This window comes from Pleuronectes platessa, chromosome 6 (genome assembly GCF_947347685.1).
Source record: "Pleuronectes platessa chromosome 6, fPlePla1.1, whole genome shotgun sequence".
NCBI classification, from domain to species: domain Eukaryota; kingdom Metazoa; phylum Chordata; class Actinopteri; order Pleuronectiformes; family Pleuronectidae; genus Pleuronectes; species Pleuronectes platessa.
Window position 1 is genome coordinate 14057294 of NC_070631.1, and position 12489 is coordinate 14069782.

Below are 12489 nucleotides of genomic sequence, written 5' to 3' on the forward strand. Positions count from 1 at the left end.
CCACATGTGGGAACTTTGAGCAAACACATCAGAGGGAGAAATAAGTGCCTGCCTCAACAAGTCTGAGCCAGAGTGTGCAGAGGCAGCTGAAGTGCTGAGCCTGACTCACTTCCCGCATTCTATCAGCTGCTTGTCCCTTGTCAACAAGGGTAAATTCCCAACCTCTTCCCATTCCCTGAAAGATTGTTTTTAAAAACCTGTTGAATGGAGCGTAAGTTACATGACCTCCTTATTACTCACTCTGTTTGAATTACAGCTCACATAACGTTAACTGTAACACAGCACTTTATTTGTTTTACTTAACAGGCTCTCTGTTTTTCTAGAAGATTAAAAAAACTACTCTTTAAAAGAAGTTGTGGCGGCTTTGCTTCATGTGACGTGAGATGGGAATATAATAATATTAGATGAAATCAGAGCTGACATCGTGGCTCAGGGAGTGACACACTGTGGCTGCGATTTGGATGGCAGGGAATGGAACGCCCATCGAGGCCACTGCTTATGACTGGCAGTAATGAGCTTTTAAGGGTGGTGGTGAAGATGGCTGTCCGTAAAGTCAACACAACACTGCCTGTCTGGACTTGTTCTGCAGGGGCAGCCCACGCCTCGGCAGGAGTACTCTACCCCCTCGCTCGGCTTTTGGCCAAACTTGCCTGCTGCTTGATACTGTTATTATATCATTACACAAGGTCATACAAATTGTCAGCAGCATCATTTAAAAGTATAACTCCCTCGGGTGGCCTCGGGTTAAGGCGCCGACGATGAACCACAGTGTCCCTGACCGGCCTCTGGCATGGGAATCTTTGTTGTGTGTCATTCTCTCTTCTTTCTTTGTGAAGCTATCTATCTGTTTCTCTTTCATAAATATATACACAGATATATAGATTTGTGTGTGTGTGTTTATATATATGCATTTATTTATAGATTTATATAGACATTTACATATGTGTGTGTGTGTGTGTGTATATATATATTTATATACATATACCAAGTCATTGCAAAACATTAGTCTATGTGCATCCCTGTGGTTAAAGGCCGTCCTGTCATATCCTGCTTCACTCATCAGTTTGTGTCCCAATCCTGGAGAGTACCTGAGTGGAAGCAGAGGAAGTTTACATTTTGGGTCTGTGGTTTCCACCAAAGAATCAGAGCCAGAGTGGAGGGAAAGAAAACAGCGATAAGCAGAAATGGTTTATATGACATGCGTTTTTTGAGCAGCTTTGATCAAGTTGACGTTGAACTGTGCTTTGATCCGCAGCAGTGTGCTGGAACCTCACTCCACCACATCAGATCGGGGGAAGTAGTCATCTGCTGATGTGAACCAGATGAAGGTTTCATCAGATTAAAACAGCTACGATCTACTTTTCGTTTGATTGAATTCCATTTTCATACAGTAAGAGAAGTGCACTTGGAATGACCTACTTTAAGCTAACCTCGTATTTTATGTTGCTCAGCCAGGGCTGGCTGTGACATTGGATGACACAGCACAAATATGAAGAGTGTCATTATCACTATTATTACACGTTCGGCATCTGAGACTCATGTCTAGGAGTGTTGAAAAATATTTACATTGTATGTTTGTTGGATTCCTTTCATGGCCATTAAGTGGTTAAACACAGGGAGAGAGAAATATTCCCAAAGGTGACTAATGCTGTAGATTTTGATAAAGGGTTTATGAAGCAGAAGTGACACTCCTGTCTGTAGCCCCGGGGAGACATGAGTCAAATCGGTGGCCTCTTGTGCTCCTACGATCCCATTCAGATGACTGTACACAACTTTACAGTGTGTTCATGGAATTATATGTGTCGCGTTTATCATGCTGACTTATGAGTCACTGCAGACAAGCTGTTATATGAGTGACACTTGAGGGCTGTAGAGGCCGCAATATGGTTTCCTCCCTGGCCATTGCCTGTTTTGATCAGTTTCTTGTTTGGTTGTGTCCCTTGTTTTGTTTGTGTTTGTATCAGTGTAACCCACAAGCATGCTTAGTATCCTCACTAATTAGAAAGGTGTTATAAATATTCAGAGACAGTACATTAGACATGCTGTTCATTGCTGTTTATAGTTTCATTGTCATCGTGAAAAATGAAGTCGACAACACAGAGTGACCGAAAATAAAACAAAGGGAACACAGAGGCGAACTCCCTGCAAAGCCAAGATAAACTGTTGTGAGAGGTTAGTGGGGTATAAAAACAAAACTCTTCCCAGAATAACTGCAAAGGCACAGCAGACTCAGCAGGGCTGGGTAAAGTACCTGGTGATGGGGTAACGCGTCGTCCACATCAAACACTGTGATGGTCCTCCGAGTTGCACAGTCGCTGTGTCCCACCACAAAGTCAGCAAACCAGTCGCCGTAAAACTCAACTCAGCTGAACAATGAAGCCGGCCAGGGAGCCACATTAACTGCCGCAGACAGGAAGGGATTTTTGCATTTATAACTGCCCGCTAGAAACATACCATAAGACGTGAACAGATTGCTTTAACAAGGCAGCTTGAAACTAAACAGGGCATGTCACAATTAAGGACCTAGTTGCAAAACTGTCTGTACAGCGCTCGACTGTAAACAGAAAGATCCAGGCCAGCTACTTCAAATCAGAGCATGAAATACATTGAATTTCCATGCGAATACACGACTGCATTGCTTCACACATAATCAGAGTTTTCACCCTGAGCAATCACTGCCCTTAAAATGCCAAAATTCATTCAGTGTTTGGTCGTATTCAGCCTCTCTGTGTGTTTTAACAGCCTCAGGAAAACCTTTTCCACATTACACCGCTCTGTTGTTACACGGTTATCCTCATCATAAAGATCCCACCCCTGTAAGCAGTGAGGGTCTCGCTCCTCTACGATGATATTATCCAGTTCTGTGATGACGCAGTTTGCCACCCCATACAGCTCCGTGGCATGTGCCAACCGCCAGCGCTGCCATTGAGGGGAAATTTGGGGAAGAAGGTCATGCCAAAAAAAATTGTTTTTTTCGAGCGTCTCTGCCAGACTCCTTTCTGAGAGCAGAGTGGTGAAACCCAGTGAAATGTGGCATTTGTTAAAATACACAGAGCCATATTCATTAAGGCTTTGACGCCATGGGAAATTAGTGACAGATGTTTTCAAAGGAGGCCCAGGGATCTGCCATGAGACACATAAAAAGAAATAACCTTGCGTCAAATGGAAGTGGGCTGTTGTTCTATTTGAGGCTGCATAGACCAAATTTAGTCTGAATGTAACATAACATGGTTCACAGACTGTGTAAGTGTTAAATACAACTACGCTCTAGCTGGCATTCTCTGTGTGTATCTGTATTATATCTTATATCTAATATCTGTTTTTAAAATTAATTTCTGTACCACTGAAATCAATTCATATTTTTCAGTTCAATGCAGAATTAACATTTCCGGCATATAAATTACAAACTAGAATAGCACCTGGAGAGCCCATAACACCAAGGGCAAACAGTCCACTTATAAAACCATATTTAAATTCAATATAACCGGATAATTATTTTGATCTGCACCAAATTTCACACATTCATAAATATCTCTCTCCTTACATGTCTCATTTTAGATCCATGCCAAACTTCAAAGGCTTATACTTTGGATCATGCCTCACCCCTGCACAGAATTTCATGGAAATCGGTTGTGTAGTTTTTGCAGAATCCTGCAAACTAAGAAATAAATCTGAGGTAAATATAGGAAATAAATAAATACAGGAAATAAAAGATTTACAACCTATTTTGAGTATCATCATCAAAACTGCAGATGTGTGTCATCAGGTCTGAGAACATATAAGGACTAATGAAACCGGTGTACACATATGCTGATTACACACGGTTTCATAGAATATATGACCACATCTCTTAAACACGTCAACAATGGATTAGCAAATGGGGTGTGATTGCTCCAATATGTGTGATGTGTCAACCACATCAGGAACAAAGCAGTCAAGAATGAGGAAGGATGCATCACCTCATCAAACCGCAAGAACAACACGCAGCCTCCTCATTAGGACATTAATAGATTTAAGTTACTATGAGAGGAAATTCAAAGAAATTCAATGTGCTGTACATTTAAAAAGGGATAATGTGCCGCACCGTGGCAAAGCAAAATTATAATAACAAAGCAGCATACAATAGAAACCTATAATACAATTACACACACAAACACACACACACACACACAGGGGCTTAATTTAGTTCAAGTCTGGTTTCAATTACAACCAATTGTCTGATTTGTAAAAGTGTTATTGGGGGATTGGGCAGGAAACACCCTCTCTTATGACTTATCAGCTGAAAATAACTGTGTATTTAGCTGCATCTGAAAATGCACTGCCCCTCATCTGCAGCTGTGGCCACTCATGTGGGAGCAGAGTGACTCATGATGTGCTGACTGAGACACATCCGAGCCCACAACACCTTGATACTCAAATATCAGCCTCTACCCAACATGCACCCACGACTGCACATACAGTGCCTTGCATAAGTATTCACCCCCCTTGGACTTTTTCCCATTATGTACTGTTACTAACTGGAATTCAAATAGACTTAAATAAACTTTTTCCCGTTTGATCAACAAAACATGCATAGTACTTTGGAGGTGCAAAATAAATTTTATTGTGACACAAACAATAATGAGAACAAAAAAGTTGACATCTGTTGGGTGCATAAGTATTCACCCCCCTGTGTCAATACTTGGTAGAACCCCCTTTCGCTGCAATTACAGCTGCAAGTCTTTTGGGGTATGTCTCTACCAGCTTTGCACATCTAGAGATGGAAAGGTTTGTCCATTCTTCTTGGCAAAAAAGATGAAGCTCAGTCAGATTGGATGGAGACCGTCTGTGAACCGCAATCTTCAAGTCTTGCCATAGATTCTCTATTGGATTGAGGTCTGGGCTTTGACTGGGCCAATTTAAGACATTAACATTCTTTAATCCAAACCATTCCTTTGTAGCTCTGGCTGTATGTTAAGGCTCATTGTCCTGCTGGAAGATGAACCTCCGCCCAAGTCTCAAGTCTTTTGCAGACTGCATCAGATTTTCTTCAAGGATTTCTCTGTATTTGGCTCCATCCATCTTTCCCTCTATTCTGACCAGTTTCCCTGTACCTGCTGAAGAGAAGCATCCCCACAGCATGATGCTACCACCACCATGTTTCACTGTTGGGATGGTGTGCTCAGGGTGATGGGCAGTGTTGGGTTTTCGCCACACATAGCGTTTTGCATTGAGGCCAAAAAGTTCAATTTTGGTCTCATCTGACCAGAGCACCTTCTTCCACATGTTTGCTGTGTCTCCCACATGGCTTCTGGCAAACTCCAAACGGGATTTTTTATGGATCCCTTTCAACAATGGCTTTCTTCTTGCCACTCTTCCATAAAGGCCAGATTTGTGGAGTAGACGACTAATAGTTGTCCTGTGGACAGATTCTCCCACCTCAGCTGTGGATCTCTGCAACTCCTCCAGAGTAACCATGGGCCTCCTGGTTGCTTCTCTGATTCATTTTCTCCTTGTCCGACTCTTCAGTTTGGGTGGACGGCCTCCTCTTGGTAGGTTTGCGGTTGTGCCATATTCTTTCCATTTTCTTATGATGGATTTTATGGTGCTCAGAGAGATGTTCAAAGCTCTGGATATTTTTTTATAACCTAACCCTGCTTCATATTTCTCCACAACTTTATCCCTGACCTGTTTGGTGAGCTCCTTGGTCTTCATGATGCTGTTTGTTCAGTAATGATCTCCAACAAACTCTGAGTCCGTCACAGAACAGGTGTATTTATACTGAGATTAAATTGCAGACAGGTGGACCCTATTTACTAATTATGTGACTTGCAAATGTGACTTGTGAATGCAATTGGTCGCACCAGATCTTTGTTAGGGGTTTCACAGTAAAGGGGGTGAATACATATGCACTCAACACTTTTCAGATTTTTATTTGTAAATAATTGTGAAATCCATGTAATATTTCCCCCCACTTCCAAATGATGCACTATTTTGTGTTGGTCCATTACATAAACTCACGATGAAATACATTTTAATCTGTGGTTATACCATGACAAAATGTAGAAAAGTCCAAAGGGGGTGAATACTTATGCAAGGCACTGTAGCAGGCTCTCTCAAGATCATAGACTAACCAACACTCAATTTGTTCTCTGGAATAAAAATATATGTATATATTGTTTGGACTTTTTTATCCATTGCACAATTTGTTATGCAGCAGAGATTTCTAACGAAAAATACAAGTCCTCTTTTTGAGAAAAATACAGAAACATTGGTTAATCATTACCGAATGAGACATAGGCGTTGTTACTAATGCAATGTATTGCATTCATTCGTGGGGATCGTGCCAGTGGAGGTGTTGCATCAGCACAAGGTGATGATGAAGGAGATAGTTCCAAAGAATCTGGCCAGAAACAACCACACTGTAATACTGCAAACAATCAAATCTAAAGGCTTCAACACCTCAGTAATTTGTCATCTTTGAAAACAAAAAAGTAACTGAGCCCCTTTTGACTTGTCCTCATTTTATTCAGAATCCAACTTTAGATTAAGAGGAAATTTCTATTTATGATAAAAAAAAGTGGAACCATATCACTACTTTAAGCATAGAAATAACAGAAGTGTCTGGCCCGGTCCCATGATGAGTGTGTTGTACTCAGGTAGAAATAAAAATACATTTGCATGACAGCTTCTCCCATGAATTGAAAGATAATATCAATGTGTTTAGAATCTTTAGGTTTTATCCCGAACCTATTTTTTTTCCCAGTTTTAATTATGTAAGTTCCTAAGAAAACTGAAAGTTTAAAAGCTTCTAAAGTTATTTGTCATTAAGTGAATAATTTGTGTGGGTTTTTCAGGCATGCATTAACTTATTAAATGTTGCCATAATTGGTCATATCCACCACCACACAGAATGATTAGTTAACCACTCAATACCTATTTGGTAAAGCTAAATGTGGATATTTTGGAATTTCCCCATTTCCATGTAACTAGACAGTTTGTCAAGATGTAAGTGGGAGGTATGAGATCAGTAGTAGGCGGGGACAAGGATATGTGACTAAGGAGTTACCCTGCATAAATACAAGGTCCACAACTAAGGGCACAAGGCAGAGAGACAACAGCAGGAGCCACCGGTCAAAACAAAGAGGAGGAAAGCCAACGACACTGATCTTCAAGGGGCTTTCTCATTTCTTTTGGCTGACTGAGTACTTGTTCCCTGCGGGGCTCTTTTAGTTTGTTTTCTGAAATTTTTTCAGAAATCCAAAGTAGGTCTCATCATGAGATGCTGCGCTTTAGCTGTGTGTTTGGTTTTGGGGATAAGCATCCAGGACGGATGGAGCCTTCCCCTCAAGACTGTCAGTGTCATCTTCCCAGGAGACATCCTCAAAAACAAGAATGATTCGGATTTGGCAAACGTGAGTAGCAGATGGTTCATTTTGTCTTAATAGACTGGAATCCTCAAAACAGAATGCAATGAAGCTGTGCCAGGAGGTCATTTACTGAACAGAAATGATCGTTATTATATTAAAAAAAAGAGAATATATTTTCCACTCAATTTAAGCTAAAGTATCACAAAAACATTTGGACTGAATGGTTAACGTCTTAAGGGCCCACTCCACCCTGTTTCTCATGTGATATAATCGTCTACCTGGACCCGCTGACCTTGATTGTCATTTTCTCCTTCAGACTTATCTGCAGAGGTTTGGCTACTTGGAAACCTTGCACCGCAGTGGCTTCCAGTCGATGGTGTCCACCTCCAAGGCTCTGAAGAGGATGCAGAGGCAGATGGGGCTGGAAGAGAGTGGAGTGCTGGATAAGTCCACCCTGGAGGTCATGAAGCGTCCTCGCTGTGGGGTTCCCGATGTGGCCAACTTCCAAACCTTTGAGGGAGACCTCAAATGGGACCACAAGGACGTCACTTATAGGTGAGTAGAAAGAAAGACAATTTCAACACAAGCTTTTAACACATTTTAACACCATGATTTGCTCTGTAATGCAGGGGACAACATCCGACGGGTATCCAGAGGTCTCATTGTCATTCTGCTCTCTCTCCACAGAATCCTTAATTATTCTCCAGACATGGAGAGCTCCCTGATTGACGATGCCTTTCACAGAGCCTTCAAGGTGTGGAGTGATGTGACCCCTCTAACTTTTACACGCCTCTTTGACGGAACAGCCGACATCATGATTTCATTTGGTAAAGGAGGTATGTTCGTGTAGGGTGGTCATTTCTATTGTTTTCTACACACTGATGTTACATATTTGAAACGTTATTTAGGAGCTAAATCAAGGATTGATGTATGATTTGATTTTCTATTCAGACCATGGAGACCCATACCCCTTCGATGGTAAGGAAGGCCTTCTGGCTCATGCTTATCCCCCTGGGGAGGGGATCCAGGGAGACGCTCACTTTGACGATGATGAGAACTGGACCCTGGGTAAAGGACCAGGTAATTGGCAGCACATAGCAAAATATACTACTCTCCTAAACAATACATATGTAGGTGTCTCCCCCTGGTGTTCATATCATACATGCATTAAATGAATATGTTTCATTTACTCAACCAAGCTGTGAAGACCAGCTACGGGAATGCGGAAGGTGCCATGTGCCACTTCCCATACACTTTCGAGGGCAAGTCCTACACCACCTGCACCACTGACGGCCGCACAGACAACCTGCCATGGTGCGCCACTACAGCCGATTTCGGCAGAGACAAAAAATATGGCTTCTGCCCAAGTGAACGTAAGTTTATTCTTCTAGGGCAATCATAGGTCACCTTGATAAGGGCATTTGCTTTTGTGACATGTGGATTCGCTTCGCCCGCTCATCCTTGCCCCCAATTCTCCTCCTCACAGTTCTCTACACAATTGGAGGGAACTCAGACGGAGCTGGGTGTGTCTTCCCCTTCATCTTTCTGGACCAGGAGTTTGACAAATGTACCACAGAGGGCCGCAGTGATGATTACCGCTGGTGTGCCACCACAGGCAACTTTGACAAAGACCAGAAGTATGGATTCTGTCCCAGTCGAGGTGAGTGACAGGAACCACATCACGTAAACAGTGTGGAGTTCAGCCACAGCGGATTGTGTTCTGACTGTTCTCTCTTGTCATCTCAGACACCGCTGTTACTGGTGGCAATTCAGAGGGAGAGCCCTGCCACTTCCCCTTTGTGTTCCAGGGAAAAGAGTATGACTCCTGCACCAGTGAGGGACGAGAAGATGGCAAGTTGTGGTGCAGTACCACTGACAACTATGACGAGGACACGAAATGGGGTTTTTGTGCTGACCAGGGTGAGTGAACATAAATATAAGACACAGTGTGGAGAATGGACAAAGTGATATGGCTGTGTGTTTACGTTCATGATTCATGAAATGTCCGTACTGTGTGTGGAACAGGTTACAGTCTGTTCCTCGTGGCAGCCCATGAGTTTGGACACTCCCTCGGCCTGGATCACTCCAACATTAGAGAGGCTCTCATGTACCCCATGTACAGCTATGTGGAAAACTTCTCCCTGAACAAAGATGACATCGAAGGCATTCAGTATCTCTATGGTGAGGTTACAACAGGCTTCCTGGAAAAGTAAAAAAAAAAACACTCTCAATCATTAAACTCTTCTCAACCATGTCTGTGTTTAGGAGGCGGAACAGGCCCGGAACCCACCCCTCCTCAGCCCAACCCCCCCACCACTGTCCCCCAGCCAGAACCTAAACCGACTGGAACCACCACCACACCTCAACCTGTGGATCCAACCAGAGATGCTTGCAAGTTGCGCAAATTTGACACCATCACTGCAATTGGTGAAGAACTACACTTTTTTGAGAACGGGTGAGCAAATCTGTCTTTTTCTAAAAGAGAAGTATAAATGACAACAAGCTGGCAGCATTGATGGATGTCTTGGTTTTATCTACTAATCGACAGAAATTACTGGAAGATGCCCAGCAGTGGTGATGGAGCAGTCAAGGGACCGTTTTCTCTTTCTGAGGAGTGGCCAGCTCTGCCAGCTGTCATTGACTCTGCTTTCCAGGACCCACTGACCAAGAAGATCTACTTCTTCTCAGGTAAAGAAGCTTCATAAAGTGTAGATATAAAAGTACCATGCACTAACAAACAAAAACAGAAGTGCAGAGCTTCACGCTGTCATTTTTTCCCATCTATGTAGGGAACAGATTCTGGGTGTACACAGGGGAGAGTGTTCTGGGGCCCCGCAGCATTGAGAAGCTCGGTCTCCCCGGCAGCATTCAGAAGGTGGAGGGAGCGCTGCAGAAAGGGAAGGGCAAAGTGCTGCTCTTCAGTGGGGAGAACTTCTGGAGGTGAGTTGACTTGTGCCTTTGAGCATTTTTTTTTTTAAGATGGGAAGAATGTTGTTGCCGAAAGATGTTTGGCTCAAATTCGACTATTTCTTCTATTCTTAGCATCTAATTTGTTTGTTTTTTAACGGGGCAGTTAAACCCCAACCCCACTGTGGTTGTTCAGTCAAACTAACTGTCAACTTATAACAATTTTACGACATTATTAAAGTCTGTGCTTTAGGAGGAGAGCGACTGTTTGTTTTTGACAGTTTTAGTGACATTTTCTGGGATGGTTTTGTGTCTTATCAACGCAGGCTTGACGTGAAGGCCCAGAAAATCGACAACGGGTACCCCAGGTTCACAGATGTCTACTTCGGTGGCGTCCCCAGTGACGCTCATGATGTATTCCAGTACAAAAGTAAATAGATCTGTCAACTTCAAACCTTTGTTTACTCTAAATAACCAAAATCACATTACTGTAACAGTAGATATATGCACGTATATGTGAATTTAGCAATTTATTTGTTTCCCTTGTTTCTACTTTAGGTCACATCTACTTTTGCCGGGAAAGCTTCTACTGGCGTATGAACTCCCGCAGACAGGTGGACCGTGTTGGCTACGTGAAATATGACCTCCTCAAGTGCTCTGATTCTGCAGGCTACCAATACTGAGATGATGAACCCACAGGAACGAGCTCAAAATCGGGTGTCAGGGAGAATGTGATGCAGTATTTGTGTGTAGCGCCTTTTGTATGATGCATGTGCTTTCTGGGATGTAAATAATTGACCATCATTGCTGTTGGTACTAAAACATACAGCACTAGCCCAACAATCAGTCAAAGTCCCAAAACAGGAAAGCAAATTGTGATCTTTGACACTGACTTGCCCTCAGTCAGATTATCTGTGAACTCATAATGTTATGGTAGCCTAAAGTCTTAGATCAATAACCACAATTTAACTATTCTCAAACGATGTTTGGATCAGATTTCAAACAAAACCTTTGTGTCTGACGGGTTCGGACTCTCAACAGTATTAGATTATTTTGATATTTATAGTAATATCTTTTATTTTTGTGTCCTAAAGCTTATTTGTTTTGTATAATTCTATTTGTGTTTTTCTCAAGATGGCTTCAGAGCCAATTACTTGCACTGGAAGACAAAACATGTCTCCTTCACTGAAATTATTTATGTAACTGATGTGTCTTGTATTAAAAGTTGTAACTTTAAATGCAATAAACATTACTTGGAATCTTGCTATAACACTGTCTCCTGTCTCACTTTTTCCATTAGCATATAGATCTTTTTAAATTTCCATCACACCCAAAAGTACTCTCTAAATTTTGAAACCACACTCTCACATTAGTGAGAAAAGTTAATGCAGACTGTGATTTACAATGTAATTTCACTGTGTCGGGCATCAATAAGATTCTCTAATAACTGAATTTGCACATTTTTGTATATTTATTGTAAATACTGGATATCAAAACAGGGACCAGTATTGGGAAACAGAAACATGTTTAATTGGGAAAAAAAGATGTTAACAATGTTGATTCATAATTTAATTGCAGCCCAAAAATCCTATTTGGCATCAAAATAACTCAAGTTTTTCATACAAAACAGCTGTTTCAATCCCGAAGGCAATTTTATCTGTATTTGGGTAAATAACAGAATACAGATATGCACTGATAAACATACACCAAACAACAAAACAATAACAGCTAATCAACTGCGTTGAGCTAAAAGTGCAATGTATTTTAAAATATATATATATATACATTTATATATATCATGAAAATTCACATGTTTGATCCTCCAACTCTATGTCGTGATATTACATTATTAAATTGTCATTTCTATTATTTCACCTGTTATAAGCCGCTGGATGAAAATTCCCGCAAGAGTCAACCTATCATAAGTATAAACTCTATAAAAAAAAAACTATAAAAGTCTACAATTAAAACGATATAAACAACAGCACAGTGTGGTTGAGCTGCAGAAAGCATGTGTAAACTGAGCATACTTTTTATATATACTTGTACTGTATATGCCTATAATGTTGTTAATGAGTGAAACTCATCTGTATATTGCATTACAGTAAGAATAGATCAACAGGTTGTAAGATACTATCACTTATTATCATTATTATGGTAGTTCAACTATTGTTTGGTTCAACCAAATAAAAACCATAAAGTCAAACAGTCCAGCAAAACGTCTTGTTATTTC

General features: G+C 41.4%; 1 protein-coding gene across 1 annotated transcript; it reads left to right on the top strand.

Moving 5' to 3' along the window:
• The first annotated feature begins 7053 nt into the window (after positions 1-7053).
• mmp9 (matrix metallopeptidase 9) lies at positions 7054-11526 on the top strand. Its single transcript, XM_053425360.1, has 13 exons — positions 7054-7394; positions 7666-7904; positions 8037-8185; positions 8301-8429; positions 8549-8722; positions 8836-9009; positions 9096-9269; positions 9375-9530; positions 9615-9804; positions 9898-10037; positions 10139-10289; positions 10583-10686; positions 10815-11526. The coding sequence occupies exons 1-13, from the start codon at positions 7257-7259 to the stop codon at positions 10937-10939; spliced, it is 2043 nt and encodes a 680-aa protein (XP_053281335.1). The 5' UTR covers positions 7054-7256; the 3' UTR covers positions 10940-11526.
• Positions 11527-12489: the final 963 nt, after the last annotated feature.